Source organism: Temnothorax curvispinosus, unplaced genomic scaffold (genome assembly GCF_003070985.1).
Source record: "Temnothorax curvispinosus isolate PA1 unplaced genomic scaffold, ASM307098v1 QBEX01000258.1, whole genome shotgun sequence".
Taxonomy (NCBI): domain Eukaryota; kingdom Metazoa; phylum Arthropoda; class Insecta; order Hymenoptera; family Formicidae; genus Temnothorax; species Temnothorax curvispinosus.
The window spans coordinates 80,362-100,335 of NW_020210038.1; the positions used below are offsets into that span (position 1 = coordinate 80,362).

The 19,974-nt window shown below is 43.1% G+C and overlaps 1 protein-coding gene across 13 annotated transcripts in view; it reads left to right on the forward strand.

Moving 5' to 3' along the window:
• The window catches only part of LOC112468722 (serine/threonine-protein phosphatase 2B catalytic subunit 2-like), a 112,235-nt gene that overhangs the window by 78,804 nt on the left and 13,457 nt on the right, over window positions 1-19,974 (forward strand). For 4 of the 13 annotated variants that reach the window (XM_025038128.1, XM_025038039.1, XM_025038056.1 and 1 more), the window contains exons 6-11: window positions 9,865-10,004; window positions 13,102-13,273; window positions 13,446-13,572; window positions 13,857-13,937; window positions 15,203-15,205; window positions 17,233-17,265. In XM_025038128.1, coding sequence (XP_024893896.1) covers window positions 9,865-10,004; window positions 13,102-13,273; window positions 13,446-13,572; window positions 13,857-13,937; window positions 15,203-15,205; window positions 17,233-17,265 — 556 coding nt within the window. Of the gene's footprint in view, window positions 1-9,864; window positions 10,005-13,101; window positions 13,274-13,445; window positions 13,573-13,856; window positions 13,938-14,000; window positions 14,523-15,202; window positions 15,206-17,232; window positions 17,266-19,974 lie in introns of those variants that run through there. The other 9 variants (XM_025038047.1, XM_025038065.1, XM_025038083.1 and 6 more) reach the window with 4 other exon arrangements.

A 19,974-nucleotide genomic window follows, 5' to 3' on the forward strand; every position in this document is an offset into this window, starting at 1 on the left:
CACGCGATTACAATGCGGCGCTGTAAAACGACGCGGATTAATCCCTCCCGACTATTCCGGCAATTTGCAACGCGTGACATGTCCGGAATAAAAATTCTCGAGCGGAAACGCGCCTCGATTCTGCCCGCGAGAACCGCGGGCGAAATATAATGAGGAATATTGCGCGGATGTAAACCGATTGCGCGGGACCGCGTGGAAAGATTTGTCTTCCGGCGTTCAATTAGGATAATCTAGTTTCCTCCAGGATAAACTTGAGGAAATGAATCATGCAATTATTATCGTTCAACTGCTAACGCTCAACGTACTGGAGAACATCTTGAAAGACGGTAATAAATATCGTTCGCCCGCCGTGCAAAGTTTCCCCGAGAATTTATCATCCATATAAGTTCTAATCGCGCAGCTTCGACGATCTCCCCGTCACCGGGCGGAATTTCGAGTGCCGTGTTTTATTTCCGCGCGATTTTATTATCGCCGGCGTTTCAGGACGTTTGATATGGAAATCGACAGTCCCGGTCGGACGATATCGCGAATCCTTTGAGAGCAAGAGCCCATAAAACGTGACCGTACGCGTTCTGCACCTTGGAAATGCTCCTCAGCGACGCTTTAACCTCCTTTCCGCTGCTTGCTATCCGGATAATCGTACTGAATCTTCGATCGTGACTCGCACGCACGCGGCGCGGCGTCTCGGGGCGAGAAAGGAGAAGTGTGAGTGTGAGGTATTAAGATATTCGTTCGTTAACCTTCCTCGAGAACGGTAAATAAATCACAGGCGTATTTTTGGAGTGGCACGCATCCTAGTCTCGAAGACGTTAAATCGCGAGAGTAAATGTTTGCGTTGCGAATTGTTAAAATCCTACATGCGCGGTTTCGTCACAGCGTTAAAAAAAAAAAAAAATTTGCGAGAAGAAACACTTTTTACGCGTTGCACGTTTTCTTCAGGGAGAATCGGAGCGCGAAGAGGAGTTAATCGTTAACGACTTAGAGGATCCGCTGAAATGAACATCGTGAAACGATCGGCGTTAAATCTTGGAATCATGCAAGAGCCCGTAGATCTGCATTAAAGCCGTCCAATTTCGTATCGGTCGTGGCGCATTAGCTCCGTTTAATTTATGGGATTGGGGGGTGGGGTGGGAAGGGAGAGGATAGGGGATCGTGCAGGGCGGCGCGTGCATTTTATCGGCTGAAAACTTGCGATTTATGCGATCGTGTTCCGGGGGCCGCTTTAAATAGCGAACTCGTGCTATCGCGGCCGCTATTAAGTTAATCGCCTTGCACGCCTCGCATGCGCGTGTATATGCACGTGTATGCGTGTCGCGGCGCAAACCCGCTTCAACGAGAGCAATAATAACAAATAGCGCAAGAGCAAAAAGAGCTCTCCCGGCGCGGCGGAGAGAGAGATACGAAGAACGCCGGGGCAATTTTGAAACGCGTCGACCCGGCATGCCATTTTGCTTCGGGGTGGCTTCTCGTCGAAGAAAAGGGGGAAATTGAGAAAATCTCACCGCAAAGTTTCCACTTTAATCAGAAACGCAATTAGTATGTATACATAAGCGCCAAATACATTTATGTAGCGTAAAGGTAAAGTGCTCTAATGTGAAGAGATTTCCACAAATGTCGTATAAGAAGAAAAGATAACAAAGATAACTCGTATCTTCCATTGGGCTATATTATTTGAATGAATGAACCACTAGAATGCTTTTTCGCTCTATAATCAAAATATTACGTCTCTATAATAAATCAAAATATTTATTCCATTTATAGAAATCAGGTTTTCAATATGGGAATGGTATGTTACATCAAAAAATATTTTAAATAAGAAACGTCAGAAAGATTTATTATCGAAAATTGTAATATATATAAATACGTTTTAAAAACAATTACTAGATAAACTTTCAAAAATCATTCATATTCTATTTATGTATTCTTCGGTGAAAATGTTGTGAATAACTTAAAAATAAACATCTTTAAATAGATTTTTATTGATGAAAAAGATATTTTCTTGTTTTTTTTTTTCATATTTACATAGCTAAATATACACAGATTTGCAAATAAAATTTATGCATTAATTAATGTGATATTATAAAATATTTTTATTATATTTCTCTTTATATTGACACGATTGTGGAGCTGGGATCATTCAAAATATTTTCACCCAAGAATACGTTAATAATAAGAAATAAGACGTGATTCGAGTTGGTTCTCAGAAGTTTATCCTAAATTTTCAAGCAATCTTAATTTTTTAGTAAAAATAAAGAACAGCATAAAATCTTTAGCTTACACAAGGTTTATTTAAAAAGTATCCGGATTTTATTTTTCTCCAGTTTGAGTACACGTCGTAAAAGATATATCCGTGCCTACAGCTACTGACAACGCTTTTAGAATCACAACAGAGAACTTCTTTTCTTTATAGTATTATGCTAAAAATGACGATCATTATCATTCATTTGTTACTTCAACGCATATCCTTAGAGAAATTTTCTATAAAATTCAGAAGAGCTTTACTATTGCAATTTTTTCTAGTATCACATATCAGACGGTTTCATCCCGCATTGCTGCCGTCGGATTATAAAATTATAGATCATGTTTATAGAAATCCGAACCTGCATAATTTTCTGCTATTCATCGTACGGGTCCCAGTAGATAAACACGAAGCTATTCACGCATATAGCGCGCACGCACACGTAGGTTGTGAGATACAAATCGTTCCACAAACTATGTTCCATGTTCCATAAATATTTAAAAACTGACACGAGTATATACTTGTTTACTTCCGCGAGACGGCAAGTATTCGCGATTCCGCTCGCTGCTCCGATCGCGACGGACGTAAACGAGCCCTCGTGACATGCTTTCGCATTGAAAAAACCGCCGTGATCGAACGTAGGTGAGTGACATATCTGGCAATTAATAATTTTTCAAGGTTTCCCTTTTGCCCGCCTCCATTTCTACTTGAAAAGAATCGGCGCGACAGATAGAAAGAACAAAAGGCCGTCGTGCAACGAGCGTCATTGCACCAATCCTCTAACGATCGTTTCCGATTCCGCAGACATTACCGAAATCCCCGGAAATCGAGAAAAAGGTGATGTCTTTTAGAAACGTGGAAACGTGTCCAATGATGTAAGATTTTAGGAATTCTATTTCGTTAATACTACTGTAAATGCCATTGTTGATACTAATACAAGTGCAAAACAAATATCTTTCCACATTGACATAAAAAATTATCTCGAGCGTTTCATAGATTTTTATTTATACTTTCTGCAGAATGATTTAACGCAGTAGGATCCCCAAATAATTTCAAAGCGTCCTGAGAAACAAAAACGGACATTGAAGAAAGGAGTAAGTGGAGGAGAGCTGTACTGTTCCAGATTACAGGCTATTTCTCGAGGGAGATCGCGCGATAGTTAACCCACTTCTTGCCCGTCCTTGTCCCATGATCGCCCCGCTTCTTTTCCGACCTGAACAATCGCGGAAAACGAGACTGTATAGATACAACAGAGGAAAGGCGAAAGGGAGCGTGGAAGAAAATCGAAGTGAAACCGAAGAAATCTTCGCTCCTTCCTCCGATTCATTTATCGCGATTTAGTCTAGCGCTATTACGAGCGCTTTCGCCAACTCCTCCGGTTTCCCGAAATTGGAAAACGATCGGAAGTCGGTAATTGCAAGGACAAATGCTTACGGACAGCTTTCGTTTTTATTTTCACAAGAATTTTTAAGCGTTTGACGTCATTTTTCATGTTTATCATTTCAGATACGTTTTTTGATTTCTTGGATTACTCAATGTTTCAATATATCAGGCAGCGAGAATGCATATTAATATTTCGCTCGTATAAATAATATAATAAAATATAAGTAATCTTTTTTGTTTTAATTTTTCTCTTTTATTTTATTTGTTGCGTTACGTAATCCATATTATGGAGCATGTTAATTTATAATATTGCAATATTTAGTCGCTCTCGGCGAGCAAAGAGATGCGAAACACCATGCAGTATGCAATAGATACTTTTCCTTCCTCTCTCCCTCTCTCTCTCTTCTCTGTTATACATTATTCCGTGTGTCCCGGCGTATAAAGGCGTGTTTTGCGAGCATCGGTATAGCAATATGAATACCAAATGACATCGCCGAACTACACGGCGGCTTCTCGTAATTCCTTTCTCGCCGTATCTACACGCCGTAACGGTCGCAAAAACCAAGCCGCTAAGCCCCTCGGTGTTTGGCTGGCGGAGCCGGATCCATCTCGCAGTAGTGGGATCAACGTCTGGACGGGCGAAGTTTTATATAATCCGCCGTAAGGCAATCGCGTCCCGGGATCGGACTTGTTGGCGAACTTGTCGTTTTAATTATGCATCGTTAATTCCACTTTGGGTGTTTTATATCATAGCTGCGCGAATTAAATTGCGAACGTGATACTTCGCGAATGATGCTTCGAGCGCATCGAATGACAAAACTGACGTCGAAAATATTTCCTTGAGAAGTCTTCGAACATTTTTCAACTCCTTTATTTCTCTCTCTAGATCGATTTTACAAAGTTTTTATTTATACGTCGAATAAATAGAACATCGTTATGTGTTTTTGTGCCGTGGCGAAGTGATGCATAAAACGTTTTAGTTCGCAATCCCTCGACTGCCAATTGAAACAGACGGATTGCACGCGCGGTGGCGTGCGAAATAAACACCCCGAGCAGGCCGACGTTTTCACACTTTAACACGAATTCATTTCGGCCCTTAACGACGATTGAACGGTTCTTCTCGTTCCGCGAACGCCCGCTATTGTCTTCCCCGCGAGAAAAGCGCGCTTCATCAGAAAACGTTGAACCGCGCGACCTGCGCGCGCCCGGATCACGACCGCTAATTATTTCCGTTAATTAGTATAACAACCGCGCGTGACGACCTGACGACTTCATTAACCCCGTTCGCAGTTCGCAAGCCTGAATGGACCAAATTAATGCATTATTCTATGCTCTTTTCTGTTCCTCCCGCTTCTCTTTCTTCTTTCTTTTTTCATTCGTCGCGACCGTCACCTTTGTGCGCCGAAACTTCGCACAAAGGCGACAATTGCTCGTTTCCTCGCCGCGAGAGAGAGAGAGTTTTTCTTCGGCAGCGCACAAAGGGCCAGCGCAATTTGCTGAAAATTCTCAATGACAAGCGCCCGCGAGACGCGTCTTCCGCTATCAGCGCCCGGATTATTCCCGCGCACATGACTAACGAGCCAAACTTGGAGAAACTTTCGGGAGCTCCCGGGATACGGCGATTACGCCCCAAAGTACTCCGAGTGTCGCTCCAAGGGAGAGACTCCTGACGAGATACGCGCACAATCATGCGTAATCGCGTAATCGCATTATCGCGGGCATCCAGTCCTTCGCGTGTGCCGGATCGAAAATCACGGGGCGGAGTTTATGTTCCTTAGCTCAGCCGCGCCCTGAGATCATCCTCGAAATAAACGTCCGCGATCTTTCTTGGAAGGGAGATTCGCAGATTAGGGGCGTTTTAGTTAATTGGAGCGCATTCAAGGTGGAACCTTTTGCTGTTTCGTTACCGTGTCTCTCGTCCTCTTACTTCCCGATTCTCGAAGTATACTTTATTTTAAGCGTGTTTAATCCGGAGACTTAAGTTCGACGATTAGAAACGATTTCGTCCAAGAAAACTTCTTTGCCGAGAAAAGATAAACTACGAATATTTACCGAAAAAATCTTTCATGCTCGAATAAGAAAAGCATTAGCGGTGAGATTAACGATTTCGCGCAGAACTTCCACGCATATACAGGGGGCGAAAAGCCGCGGGCCGTTTTTTGCAGCTTTTACGTTCGACCTCTCATACGTTCCGAGTTTTCTGTCTGCTTTCCGTGTATTTCATGCGCTCCCTTTCTCTCTGGGCCAACAACGGCAAAACCGAGCTCCCCGCGCTGGGACGCGTTTATCTTTGATCTTTGCGACGTGTTTTTTCACAGATTATTATAAATCGCGGATTACGCGGGTAGCGGCGGATAAAGGGGCAAACACGATTAAATACGCGTCATCGCGCGAGAGAGAGAGAAAGAGCGAAAACGAGGGGGACGTGGGCGGGAGGGGCCACACGATTGAAAGGGATCTCCACGTGGAAACCGCGTAAAGGATACCGTTGAGATACACTCTGTGTGATATACGACACAAAGGGAAGCCTGTCCGAGGTATCGATTGGCATCGGCGCGAGCATCGCGGCGGCGGCGGTGGCAGCGTCGCGGCGCGAGAAAGAATCGCACGCTCCGGCGCATTTACAGAACGTTTCCCCGAATGACCGAGGGAGGGGAGGGGGGACGAAAAAAGAAGAAAGGAAGGGAGGTGGCGAAAGGGCGATTTTTTCGCCCGTAATCCACAGATGCATAATATATCTCAGGAGCAAAGAAAGCATTCCATTAAGGAAGTGAGCCGGGGCGTCGCGTTAAATTACGTTTGTTTCGTGCCGCGAAACGACGCCTTCTTCATCCCAGAATCCCACTCCTCCGTGTCTCCTCTGTCCGCCGTTTCTCTCCCCCGCGGCCTTCCATCTCTCGCCCGTTCTTCTCCGCGAGCGCGCCATTGCGGCGACCGCAATTTGGCCTGGAAGCCCGTATTTTTAATTAATGTTTCTTTCAAACGAACTGGCGTGATCAACGAATTGTTTCGTGCTTCAAGAGAATAAAGAATAACGTTCGCCGTTTGCTCTCGGTATATAAAAAAATTAAGTAATTGCGGCAAATGATCTCAACTTACATATAGACAATGAGAAATTTCGTATATTTCGTTGTGATACCTGTTGGAATAATACGTTCGAAAAATGCCAAGAGAAGCTGATTTTATATTATATTAGAAAATAAAGAATAACGATTTACTCTCACTATATAAAAAATTAAATAATTGCGACAAATGATGACAATTCATATGTATATAGACAATCAGAAATCTTATATGTTTTGCGATACCTGTTGGAATAATACGTTCGAAAGATCCCACGAGAGGCTGATTTCATATTATATGATTGTATGAATAATATCTGAATATTCTGGTATTTCGAATTCAATTTAGAGACGCGCTGCAATCAAATCTCGCTGCATTTCAAGAGAAATTTACCCTCTGTAGGTGCGGAATTTAAGATCGATGCGGTATGAAAGGCAGAGCGAGACTACACGAGGGCAGGGCAATGAAACACTATTACGTATCATTATAATAGACACTGCAAACATGATAGGGAGACATAAGATACGCTCGCTTCACTTAATGCCGCCGCTGTCATTATCGTGCACTAACTGCTCATTATATCGTAATAAGCGCCCAATATGCCCGCGTGTCTGTACATGTTTACGCGGAAACGGGTCGCGAACTTATGCGAACCCATTCGACGTAATTACGCTACCTGTTACGTGAAACTTGTAGCCGGCATCAAGATCACGTCGCGCAACTTCGGCTCGGCTAATCGTGGAATATGGCGTCGATAGTACCGCGGGGACTTACATTTAGAGAGGGGAGCAAGTGGTTCGAAGTTTCTATTAATTTTTATTAATTTTTTGAAGCTGTAGATCGTGCAAAGTAACTCCTTTGGTGTTAGCCAAGTCTTGTTTTTCTAAAAAACTGGAAAATCGGTTAATGTTTCTAATATCTCTTTAATATTTGTTTAAACGTAGATAAATAGAAAAAGATCGAAACTTTAATTTCAGAAATCTACTATATCTTAAATTTTTTATTTTTATACTTGTTTACGATAAATTTGAAAGCAAGCATTAGCTTTATTGTATAACTTATAACTTTTTTATAATTTATGATTTTATAATTTATAACTTAAGTTTGATTGCGTATCAAATCCCTTACACTGAGAGAAATGTTTTGTTGAAACAACCAAAATTTTGTTGCAATAACAAAATTTTGGTTGTTTCAACAAAACATTTTTCAACATTTCTCTCAGTGTACGCTGTAAATAACATTTATAGGAAAAATTGTATGTTATTACATCAAGAGATATTTTTTACCATGTATCATTTATCTCTAAATATTTAGTAAATGAACGTACCGAAACCTGCAGCTTTAATCTTTGCGTCGGATTATTCCCTTTTGCGAGTGCAGAACCACGCGGAATTATTTTATATAGATAGATCGCACGTGGAAGTTGAAAAACAAATTTTTTAATAAAACCTATACAAAAATTTTGACGGTCAGATCGCAGCAATATTGCGAAAACAGACTGAGAATCGATATCGTTTTATGAAAAATAAAACTCTGAAGCTACATATTTTACATATGCAAAATTCCAACGTAACGAAACGCCAAAAAAAAAGAAGGAAGCTTATAAATAACGTAAACGGAATTTCGCGATCTTCGTCTTCAGTATTTCATCCGCGTTGATTGCATCCCGAAATGAGACGGAGAAAGAGAAGGAGAGGGGAAGCCGTGTTTGCGATGACGAGACGTTTCGCGTCGCGCCAAATACCTACCTACTCTTCTCTCGAAGCCATTCATATTCATGGAAGTCATTAAACACGATTTCCGAAGGCAGCCGAGTTGATGGGCACGAGATCGCGCCGCGCCGGGCGGACTTTTCTCGGCGAGATTAGATCAACGGAAACAAATATTTGAGGGCTCTCGTTGCGGCAAGACTCTGTCTTTGCGGCCCCCCCCCCCGCCATCTCTCTCCGTGCTCTCTCGATATCCACTCCGCTCGAAAACTCGCTCGTCCCTCGAACGAAACTTCGCCGTTCAAGTTTTCGAGCCTTTAACATCGATTCGAGGGGAGTGGCTCGATTCTCGGCGCGCGGCCCGAGAATAAATTCGCGCCGCGTTTGCGAATGCTTCATGACTTTGGGAGCAAAGCGTCGTCTGTTCAGTTTCTGTTAAATAAGTAATCTTTTTGCGGGATTGATAAACCAATGTACATATTGAGTGTTTATGACAGTTTCATGTAGCGTGTTTGCGATGATTTATACAGAATTTATATGACTATACGTGTTTCGCGTTCACACTTTTTCTGTTTATTAACTCGGAAGATTGAATTCGTTAAAATTCAAAGCGTTACATAAATTCGCATGTGTGATTTTTAACAGTTAGGTATATTTCCTTCGAGGAAATATATATGTAGCGTGGTGTCGGGTAAATGTCAAGTAGGATCGGCGTGGATAGGATCTATCTCCGTCATCGCGTTCTAACAACATTGAATATCGGATTTCAGTGTTTAGCGATTTAGTGGCAACCAATAGACATTTAGAAATCCGTGGTGAGCGCACTGTTGTCAGGCTCGCTAGCCTAATTAATGCAATCTGCGGACGATCCGGCTTACGTATACCTTGTTTGGCGCTGTCGCGATACGTAAACTCAGCAGCGGGAGTTGTCACCCTCGAGACTCTGTCGCGCTTCGATACGCGTTTCGACGCTGTCAAATCGCTGTCAAATTATAATTCAATTTCAAGTTCAGATTATCGCTCACATCTCTCTCTTTTAGACGTCGAGGTATCTCGTACCTCACGAGGAGTCGTCAAAGTGGCAATATAAGTCTGCTGTTACAGCGATTCCAGAAATCGAAGTCAAAACGTTACGACATAGGAGTGCGATATATCTGAACGTTTTATATAATGTCGTAACGATTAATTGCGATGGCTTCATTCACGATTATGATGTAACCGTGAATGAAGCCGTCGCAATTAATCGGCACCAATCAGAACCGCATAAAGTTCGCGTGTAATGTATAACGGACCAACTAAACCTCCAAATGGGGATACAGTGCAAACTGACTGACCAGAGCCCAATGTGAACCCGATAAAGCCGACAATGGCCAACAATTACGCTGAAAATTACGCTGCGTTTGCGATGGCTGATGTTACTGCCAGTTAATTCCTTGAGCTAATTCGATCAATGTTGACTTGCTGTTTCAGCTGGACAGGTTCAAAGAGCCGCCGGCGTTCGGACCGATGTGCGATCTCCTCTGGTCGGATCCTCTCGAGGACTTCGGCAACGAGAAGAACGCGGAGCATTTCTCCCACAATAGCGTCAGGGGTTGTTCATACTTTTACAGGTAAGTGTCCGTCTCTCTTTCTAAGTTTTCTGCAACACGTCAACCTAGAACGTAACATAAATTTTAGTGGGCATGCGGTATCTGATTTTTTATGCTTATTCGCGCGTAGATATTATATATAGACTTTTGGTTACATTCTGTAAATCGCATTTTTTTAACTGAAGAAAAATATTGTACCTTTGATATCAGAAATTAAAGCTTAATGGTTAACTTTATCAATCACCAACTTAAAGATTGGACAAAGTATTGTGATTTTGGGTATAAATTTTGTTCTTAACAAAAATGTTCTTGAGGGAGATAATTCTTTATTGCAACTTTCTAATTTTTTAACATTAAGATACCTTTTTTTTATATTGTCTATATATTTATAAATCGAGCCTCGAATTAAAAGTCAAAGTAAAATCTGTTTGGAATTAACTGAATAGTGATTCTATTATCTTTTTATTTTCTCTGAAGTTTAGTTTCTCGGAAGTTTTATTTTATTGTTTATACCTTTTATAAAATTATGAATGCCTAAATTATATATATATATAAATCTGAAACAATTAACGAAAAAAATTTTAGAATCATATTTATACAACATCAGTTTTCTCTTCTTGAAAATCTTTTATTCGTCAATTGTAACACACATATATACAAACAAGCAAATAAAATTGTCTTGATTAAAATTACGATATTTCATCAAGCCATACTGCCAATAAAGGATGTTAAAAAAAGGATCGCATAAATTGGAAATATCAGAAAATGCAATTACAATACTTTTCGTCGGTGTCGTCGATATATCGGTGGGACACGTCGATACCACGGTGTTAACGTAATAATAAAGGACGTATTAGCGGAGAAAAGGAAAAACGAGGTCAACACCCCATCGTCGCTCAGCGGTAGTCGGGAGTTCTTTTTTTGCCGTGGAAATACGATATGCTTGTGCGATACATCTCGCGGCTGTCGTCGGCCGGTCCTCGTTTTTTTTTCCTCCCAGCTAACCCGTTAATTCCCTCCAACGGGTAATTATCTCGCCATCTGTTTGCGAGCAGCGCAGCCGGAAGCGCGTTGGACACACACCCCTCGCGCGATCACACAGCGTGAAACGAGGTAACTTTAGCTCCCCCCTCCTTGTCCCTTCTGGAATCCTGAGAGATTTTCCTTCTTCGCCGAATCTTCCTACGTGACACGTTCGGTCCCTCGTCGCGTAGTCCTTTGTCAGCGTCCGCGGACACGTCCGCGGTTTGCTCCGCGCGCGAAGATTAATAACGGCCGCGTTATACGACAGTGTCAGCAAACCGCAGACACGACAGCTCTCCTCTCGCGGATCCGCTAATTATACGAACGGCCGCGCTAATGAGCACCGAGATTCGTTAAGTGTCAGCCGTCTCGCGTGTGCACGCTCGTAACGTTTCCTATTCGTTTGTTCGCGTATACGTGTCATGTATGTCTGCGTAGCGGACTCTAATAGATTAAATTCCGGAAAAACTCGTTTTAAATCTCTGCGCTCCGAGGCGATCTCCAGCTCCAGCAACAAATTGGTATCCAGTATTTTTATTAAAGTGTCTCTATTTAACGTTAGTGCGGTACGTTAGTTACGTTACGGCCAGCGAAGAATTGTATACGTGTCGGTATTTCTTGAGTAGCAGGGGCACGGACGTTAGAGAGGTAATTTATCGAGGTGATTTTCATAATCAAGTTGTTCATTGATATATACGTGGACGTGGCACAGGCGATCGCGATCGCGATAAGATAATAGCGGGGCCGTTATGAAGACGTCCCAGATAGCGCGCCAGTCCCGTTAATCCCTCATTTTCGATTCCCGCATTATCGTGTCTCGGTCCGGGGATAGGTATATATGTGCATTAAGTTTCACGCGAACATAAATCACATCTCTCGCGTCTCGAGCAGTATGCAAGTAGTCCGGTCTGTAATCGCCGGCGGTCGTCCGACTACACCGCGACTCGCACCACTTACCCTCCTTTTCCCTCGAACGTCCGACTAGTAATGAAGCCCCCTGATTACCCCCTCCTACACCGTCTAATGACCCGAAGTGGCTATACCGGTGTTACGATGAGGAAACGGAACACATCTCGCGCGCCGCAATAACCGTTCCACGTTAAATAAATCATCTTATCGTCGCGCCGCGGGGATGTGTGCGTATCGAAGTTAAGATTCAACGACCCGGGGATCGATACCGGCCATTGGGCGAACGGGGCACGGTTTTCAAGAGATTTCACCTCGTCATTAATCTCTGTCGGCGCTGTGAACGGGTCTTAATAGCCGTTAATGACCATGCCGCGACGTGGCGCAAACATTTCTCACGATTCTTGGCCGGGTCAGTTATGATAGAGCGAAAAGGGCCGTCCTGTTGACGTTTTCGGCGGCTTAATTTGTTTATGTGAACATGAATGCCGGTAGAGAAGACCAGTGGTGCCCATCATCCGGTGTCCGGTTGATAGGGGACGGATCATCATTAAAAGTTGCACGTCGTACGAAAGAATACCCAACTCGCATTAATGACAAACTTAACAATCTAACGCCCAAGCTTCGAGCAATCTCAAAAATAGAAACTAATTCTACTTCAATATTTAGAACGCTCCAACAATTCTGTATAAATTCACAGAATTGCATACAAATCGTTGCACCAATCGTTCTCGACAAGTTAAGATTGATTGTTTGGCACACGCATCAAAAACAATTACACACGCGCGCGCGCGTAATTGTTTTTGATGCGTGTGCCAAAAGATCGTGCGTTACGACGTTAATCCAGGTTGCGATTTTAACATACACGAATTTCCCGGTATGAATATTCACGCGTCGGAATGGCTGCCTGGCGAACACTTCTAAAACTTATACGCTTCACACAAATCTTGCTGCGGAATTTACTTGGAAAAATCTTGGCGTTTCTATTAAAAGTTTTAACGCCGAGTCATTTTACCCTGGCACGGCAATTTCCATGTTATTAATGCTACGTAAATGTAATAAGCGAATTAACGTGCCCGCTCATATGCTCGGATAACTCTCTCAACAGTAATTATCGGCAGTCAAGCGCTTTCTCTCTCTCTCTCTCTCTGCCAATCTCAAGCGGCCGATCGATAATATCTGCTTGCAGTTACGCGGCGTGTTGCGACTTTCTGCAAAACAACAATTTGCTCAGCATCATAAGGGCGCACGAGGCTCAGGACGCCGGATATCGCATGTACCGAAAGTCCCAGACGACGGGCTTCCCGTCGCTTATCACCATCTTCAGCGCGCCCAACTATCTCGACGTGTACAACAACAAGGTAAAAATTCTATTCGCGCCGCGAATCGCAGCCGCGCCACTGTCCAGCATTGACCGTAAAGCTTCGACATTAATTTAACTGTCGCATTTATGGTCGGTGCGTTGTTCGTTTTATGACCTGTGGACCGCTGGTATACAATCGTAAAGTCCCGATGTGCTCGTTGTGCCCGCAGGCGGCGGTTTTAAAGTACGAGAACAACGTGATGAATATCAGGCAGTTCAATTGCTCGCCACACCCGTACTGGTTGCCCAATTTCATGGACGTTTTCACATGGTCCCTACCGTTTGTCGGCGAGAAAGGTAAGTCATGCGCTAGACCGGCAAGTCCCGTTTGCTTCTGTAAAACATTATTATCTCCATGCAATGTATTTTATTTATTAAAGAGCTTTAATGATTAATCGAATAAATGATTAATTGATTTACGTTTAGAAGAAAAAAATATGAGAAAAATTTTAATTGCATTAATTTAGACAGGGGAAAGAGATATTGACTTTTTAAATAAAATATTTCAAGATATAAATAAGGTATTACAGTCTATTGAAGGATATGCTAATTTAACGGACGATTTTCGCTTTATCTTCCAGTCACAGAAATGTTGGTGAACGTGCTGAACATTTGCTCGGACGACGAGCTGATGAGCGACGGCGATGAAGGTCTCGAGGAAGGTAATGTCTACCGTTTAGCTCTCATATTCCCCACCCTAATCCGTATACACTATTACTTTGCAGACATTTCGAACAAGATTGGCACTCGGACTGGTCTCTCTTATATCGTGATCAGAACCCCTCTTCTTTTTACGTCGGGGCTATTCTTGATATTGTTTGACTTTTACTTGTCCAATACGAAAATCGTGCAGAGAGACACGTTCTCATTTTGTTAGCCGTCTCGCGGAATCAGAAAAAACACTCGTTTTATTTAGAGCGCCACATGATTATGCAATCACGTGTAAAAACGATCGCGAAGGAGAAGCGTAATTTTTCCCGCAGCTCGTTCGATCCGATTAAATCTTATCTTCGAATAAATTCATTCCGTTCGGGATGCACTCTGATATAGCGAGAGATGAGACGCGGTTTCAATCTTATCCGTCACCTAGAAGACGGCCGGACGGACAAGCGAGAGAGATAAAACGGGCAGAGATTCCGCTAATATCTGGAATCTCTTACGAGCTCCGACACGATCTAAGGGAGGCCACATCATCTTCGTGCACCCGGCCGGGGAGAATGCGCGGATTCATCCCTCACGTTCTGCCGCGTGCCGATAGAAAAGACCTGGAGACGATCTAACGATGAAAAATGAATCGGGATTCCCCTTGCCCCCCCCCCTCCTCTCCCCCGTTCTGCGAATCGTCGCATTCTCCGCCGAAAAGGAAGATCGATCGTGCACGTGCGCCCGGATTGGATAACGGCGTGGATTTTCGCGAGCGGGAATTTCGCGAGGAATTGCGCGACCGTACATTTTCATCGCGGCGATGAAAGTTGAAACACGCCGTTAATTTTTCGTTCGATCGCTTTTAATTTAACGGGAGCGGCGAAGCTTCGACGTGTTATTTTTTCTTTTCCGGTTTGCCTCGCGGCTTTCACGCGCACGATCGATCCGCCGGTTAGTTTCTGCCACAATTTCTTCGATCGTTCGATTTCGACGACACCTGTGAATTCTACGTACTCTAATTATTCTCATAGATATCCCTACGATTCATGACTTTGCTCATGCTCGCGTACCCCTCTTGAAATTCACCTTCTTGAGCAGAAGTAAAGAAAAAAAAATACGTATTGACGCGATTTCACCCGAAATATTCATTGAAAGAATAGTTGATTTAAAAAAAAATCTCTCTATCACCCTGCCTCCCCCCGCCACGATCTCACTTTTATAACTTCCAGAGACAAATCTTGAATTCTCTTTCTGTTTGCATTTTCACTCGCTGCACGGACAGATGGTAAGAAACGCCGCTCGATTCTTCTAGACGTCACACGATTAAGAGCTTCATTGATTATCATTAATTTTTTAGCTATTTCATAGTAGTTTCTCGATGTCGAGTTTCTTTTTCTATCTGTTTTTCTCTCTCTATCTATTTTTCTCTCCCTCCGTATTTTTCTTTTATTTATCACGTCTTGTCTATTTTTTTTCCTTTATCCGTAACGTCGTGTTTCTCGGAAGGAGAAGAACGTACGTACGTCCGCGTCTAACTCTTCTCTTTTCTTCTTTATCTGCCGTTCTATATGATATCCATGATATATATGTGTGTACATAAATTTACTGTATATTTTTTTTTCTTTACCTTTGACCATCTGTTTCATTGTACTTATGATTTTTCGCATCGAGATATGAGATTTTTACTTGGTTTTTCTCTTCTTTTTTTTTCTCTCTTTTTCTCTCTCTCTCTCTCTCTCTCTCTCTCTCTCTCTCACTTTTTTTCTCCGTATCTGCTCCGTATCTGCTCTTCTTGGCATTTTTATTTTCACTTCCCGACTACGTATATACATGTATGTGTGTAATACATATATTCGACGTGTCTCGACGGCACATAGCCTGACTTTTTACATCTTCAACGGTAGACTTTGATTTTCTGCATCATTATACTCATATAGCATCTTTCACCCTGTCTCCATACGTTTGTTCAAGATGGCACGATCCCCTTTGCTTGTTTCTCAAAGCACGTATAAAACTACTTCGCGTGGGTCTTGAGCTTTACGAGTTCAAAGTACTTTTTCAGCTCGAAGCTAATCGGGCGAGGATCATCATTTGCCATCTTGCGCATCACACGCGTTAATTTAATTCACGCATGCATCGCAACGACCGGGTAAGATGACGCTGTAATTGCGATGGTAATCCGTCATTCGATTCTCGTCTTAATTATTTTTCGATATGTGTAACCCCCCCGGGAGTATCTACAGATCGGATTTTTATTTGTCATTTTCGTTCGCCCCGATCGACTCTACCACTCTGTCCGAGTTCCATAGTCAATTTCAATTTCACGTGTGTTACGTCCATCCCGCCCCCGCTGGCCTATTCTGTTACTTTCTTTTTCTTTTTCGTATATTTCACATATGTGTATGTATAGTCACTCTGCCCTTCGTCCTTACGTATGGAAAGCTAAAAGAAAAATGACTTTCTTCGGCAAATCGGCGGATGGAGCTTTGCGACCGGTGTGACAATCGCGAGTTTTTTTTTCCACTCTTCGCGACAGTGTTGGATCGAGTTTTGATTAAATCAAACGTCTTCACCGAGTCGTACCGAAGACATATATATTTTTTACGATATCCGAAATATCGACCTGTGTCGGCTGGCTACCGCCGATTAATTTTATATTCGTCCACGTGTGCCCGACAAGGAGACAGCGGGTTAATTCATTCCCCGCACTTCGTGGCACGTCGGAAGGTCAGATCGATACCACCGTCCGGTGTCAGCCGTGTGGACGATCACCGGGTCTAACAAGTATCCATCCACCGGGCCGGGTCCGAGCTCCGAAAGAAAGTCGAGCAGCCCCCCTCACTACCCTCCCCCCTCACCGTCTCGTAGAGAACGCGCTCGCGAGAACGTTTTTCCTGGCTGTTGCGGCTAGGTCGCTCTGATCGAAAAAAAAAGAGTTCAAACAGAGAGTCCCGGTGTTTCGATCAATAAAGGCACCCTCGGCCCCTCCACTTTTCTCCCCTTCCCCCTCGGTTTCGCCTCCTTTAATTATCGCGAGAGATATATGCGCCGCTCACAACCCTCTGCCCCCCCTTCGCTCTTGCCCTCCCCTTTCTCGCCCGCCCCCGCCCCCCACCCCCCACCCCCGAAGTTGCACTGACTGTCTTTTATATCGTACTCCTTCTCTATTATATTTGTATCAATCACACTGGCCTTGGACTCCTCCTATCTCGGCACGACACTATGCTACTACTACCTCTACTACTTCTACTACTACTTCTACTACTACCACTCAAAACTCCGATCGTTCGGCATACCGCAACCCCCGTAAAGTCGCAGCCAAAGTCGTTGTCAAAAAAAAGAATGGTAAGTCCCCGTGAGAGCCGACGACTTACTTGAAGAGCCAAGATTTTTTTCTTCTTTTTCGTGCGTGCCAAGAGTATAACCTAACGAGAGTTTTCTTCCTCCTTTTTTTTTCTCTCTTCCACCTTTTTGTTCCTTTTTTTTGTACCACGATGTATTTGTGACAGTCTTTTTCGTTTTTTTTTTGTTTTCTCTTGTTTTCCTCTTCGCCAGTGTTCTCTCCTGCGTTTCGGTTCCGTTCTGTCTCTGTCTTCTGCGTTTTTCATCGCGCGGGTGCGCCTCGTGACGTGCGTTCTGCCGGAACAAGTATATTCTTATGCACGGTAAACGCAGTTCTCGCGCTCGTGCGGTATTTTTAAGTGACTAGAAAGATATTGCAAATCTTTACCGCCGTATTAATAACGCGGGAAAATATTTCTTCGACTACATTTTCACGATTGACGCAAATTAATTTTGATACCTTTTGTCTTAAGTTAATGTGCAATTAGTAAGACAATTAGCTTCCTGCTGTGCAATTCTCAAGTTAATATATTATTAAAGTAATAATAATAAATGAATTCTATAATACGATCGACAGACGAGCTATAATAAGAAGTAACATTATAATTCAACGGCAATCTTGATCAACGAATCGAAAATTTCAATTGGTTTTTTGTTCCATTTTTGCGGGAACGCTTTTATTCCAGTTAAATGCTCCTCGATGAGAAACTGTAGCTCGAAGCACCAGTAGAACGACGTCGATACGAACGTTCCGCGCGAGATATTATTTTCTCGTATGTTGAGTTGACTTCTCTCTTCGTTCCTGTATATAAACATATATCTCTGTCTATCTATATACTTACATATTTCTATCTTCGTCATCATCTTCTACTTCCTTTTAAACGTGCTGCATAACCGTCCTCCGGACTTTGGATTGAGCTAACATTACAATCGTCCATTAATTGCCGGAGTACACGCCGTTAAACGCTCGTTTTTACTTCCGTTTTCCTTCCGTTATCCTTCGTTTTGACACTGATTTTGTTGCGTTATACACATATCGCCGCCTCTGTACCACACATATCCCCGTATATTTGCGTACTGAGTTTAATCGTCACGGTTTGATCTCACCTCCCCTTTCTCTTCGTTTCTTTAATCTACGTTTTGTGTTATCTTGTTAAGCCTTTCCCACCTGCTTTTTGCGCTTTTCGTCGACAATCGAGCACGCATTATTCATCAGTACATGAATAATGGGCGTCTAATCTGTATCCCTGACTTGAAATCGCATTTTGAAGCGACACGACTTTATTATATCGCAAGCGCGATAAAAATAACAGGACAAAATGAACGAACGAATCGAAGTGTTCTCGCAAAGTAAAGGGTATCGCAAGGCGCGACGAAACTCTCTTTCCTCCAGACTTCGCTGACGCTTTTCTTCTCGAGCACCTTACCCGTGCTCTCAAATCCAAAATAACGTGACGCAAACGCGCGCGCGACGAGAAATATACGGTCGCTCTTCTACACGGTGCCCCGACTCGCGGAGAAGAGACCCGTCGCCTACAATAACAGCAGATTCACGCGAATTTATGCTCGTCTCGAGAAGAGCTTCATAAAGCTCGGTGGATTAGTCGAGAAAGTTCGGTGAATATATACATGCCATTCGACCGTTCACTATCTCCCTCCGTTTCGCTCCGTTTCTGCAATCCTCGCTCTCATTTGCGCTCTTTCTCTCTCTTTCTCTCTCTCTCTCTCTCTCTTTCTCTCTTTCTATTCCTCACTCTTGCCTTCTCTCCGCTCTCTTTCTCTCATTCTGGGATTTAGCCGGCGAATTTCCGCATTGCATTCGTTATGGCGTTCGCGACACGGTTTTACGACTTCAAAACCACCCTCCCGCCTGCCATCCTTCTGCCCTTCACAGCAATACCTAAAACAGCCGCCGCGTCCCCCGTCCCTCGTTTGAGTTTCGCTCGTTTGACTTGAGTTCGGTTTATTTGCGCGCTTTACGATGCAGCGTGAGATATCTCGCTCTTATGTGTGTGTGTGTATTTGGATGCGCGCGCGCGTGGAATGCTGTTGTGTGGAGTGTGTGTGTGTGTGTGCCGCTTGCTCGTTCTCTTAACAACGTCCAGCGAACGAACATTGGACACTCCACTAACAATGCTTCCGGTTTTACGAGCGCGACCGGCTGCGCCCGGACCTGCCTGATCCAATACGTCCGCAAGATTCCTCTTCCGCTGGGCCGAGGTCGTCGATAGTACACAGAACGATCTCGGTCCATCTTCGAACAATTCGAAGAACAATATTCGCCGTCCGCTTATTTGCTCTTGAAATGCATATATACGTATATTCGAATTTCTGACATATCTATATGCACGGGCTGCCTCCTTGCAACGCGAGAAACATTTTGCCGAAATTCGCTTTTATTAAGATTTAATTATATTTTAGGGTAGCAATGTCCCTAAACTTCGAGCAAAATTTAAATTCAACTCAACCATCCACGGAGTTACGCCGTTGTAAAAAAATTGTAAAAAAGTGTTGAAAATCTTTCTTTTCTTTGATAAGAATAAAATACGATAAAATATAATTGTTTAAAAAACATTTCTTTAATAAGTGGCAATTAAAATTATAATAAATATAAAAGTACATGTACAAAATGTAATACGCGACTTCTATCGTAGTTTTCAATCGTTCGAGGGTTTATAAATAGAAATATCAGGTGATTATTCGATCGAGAGA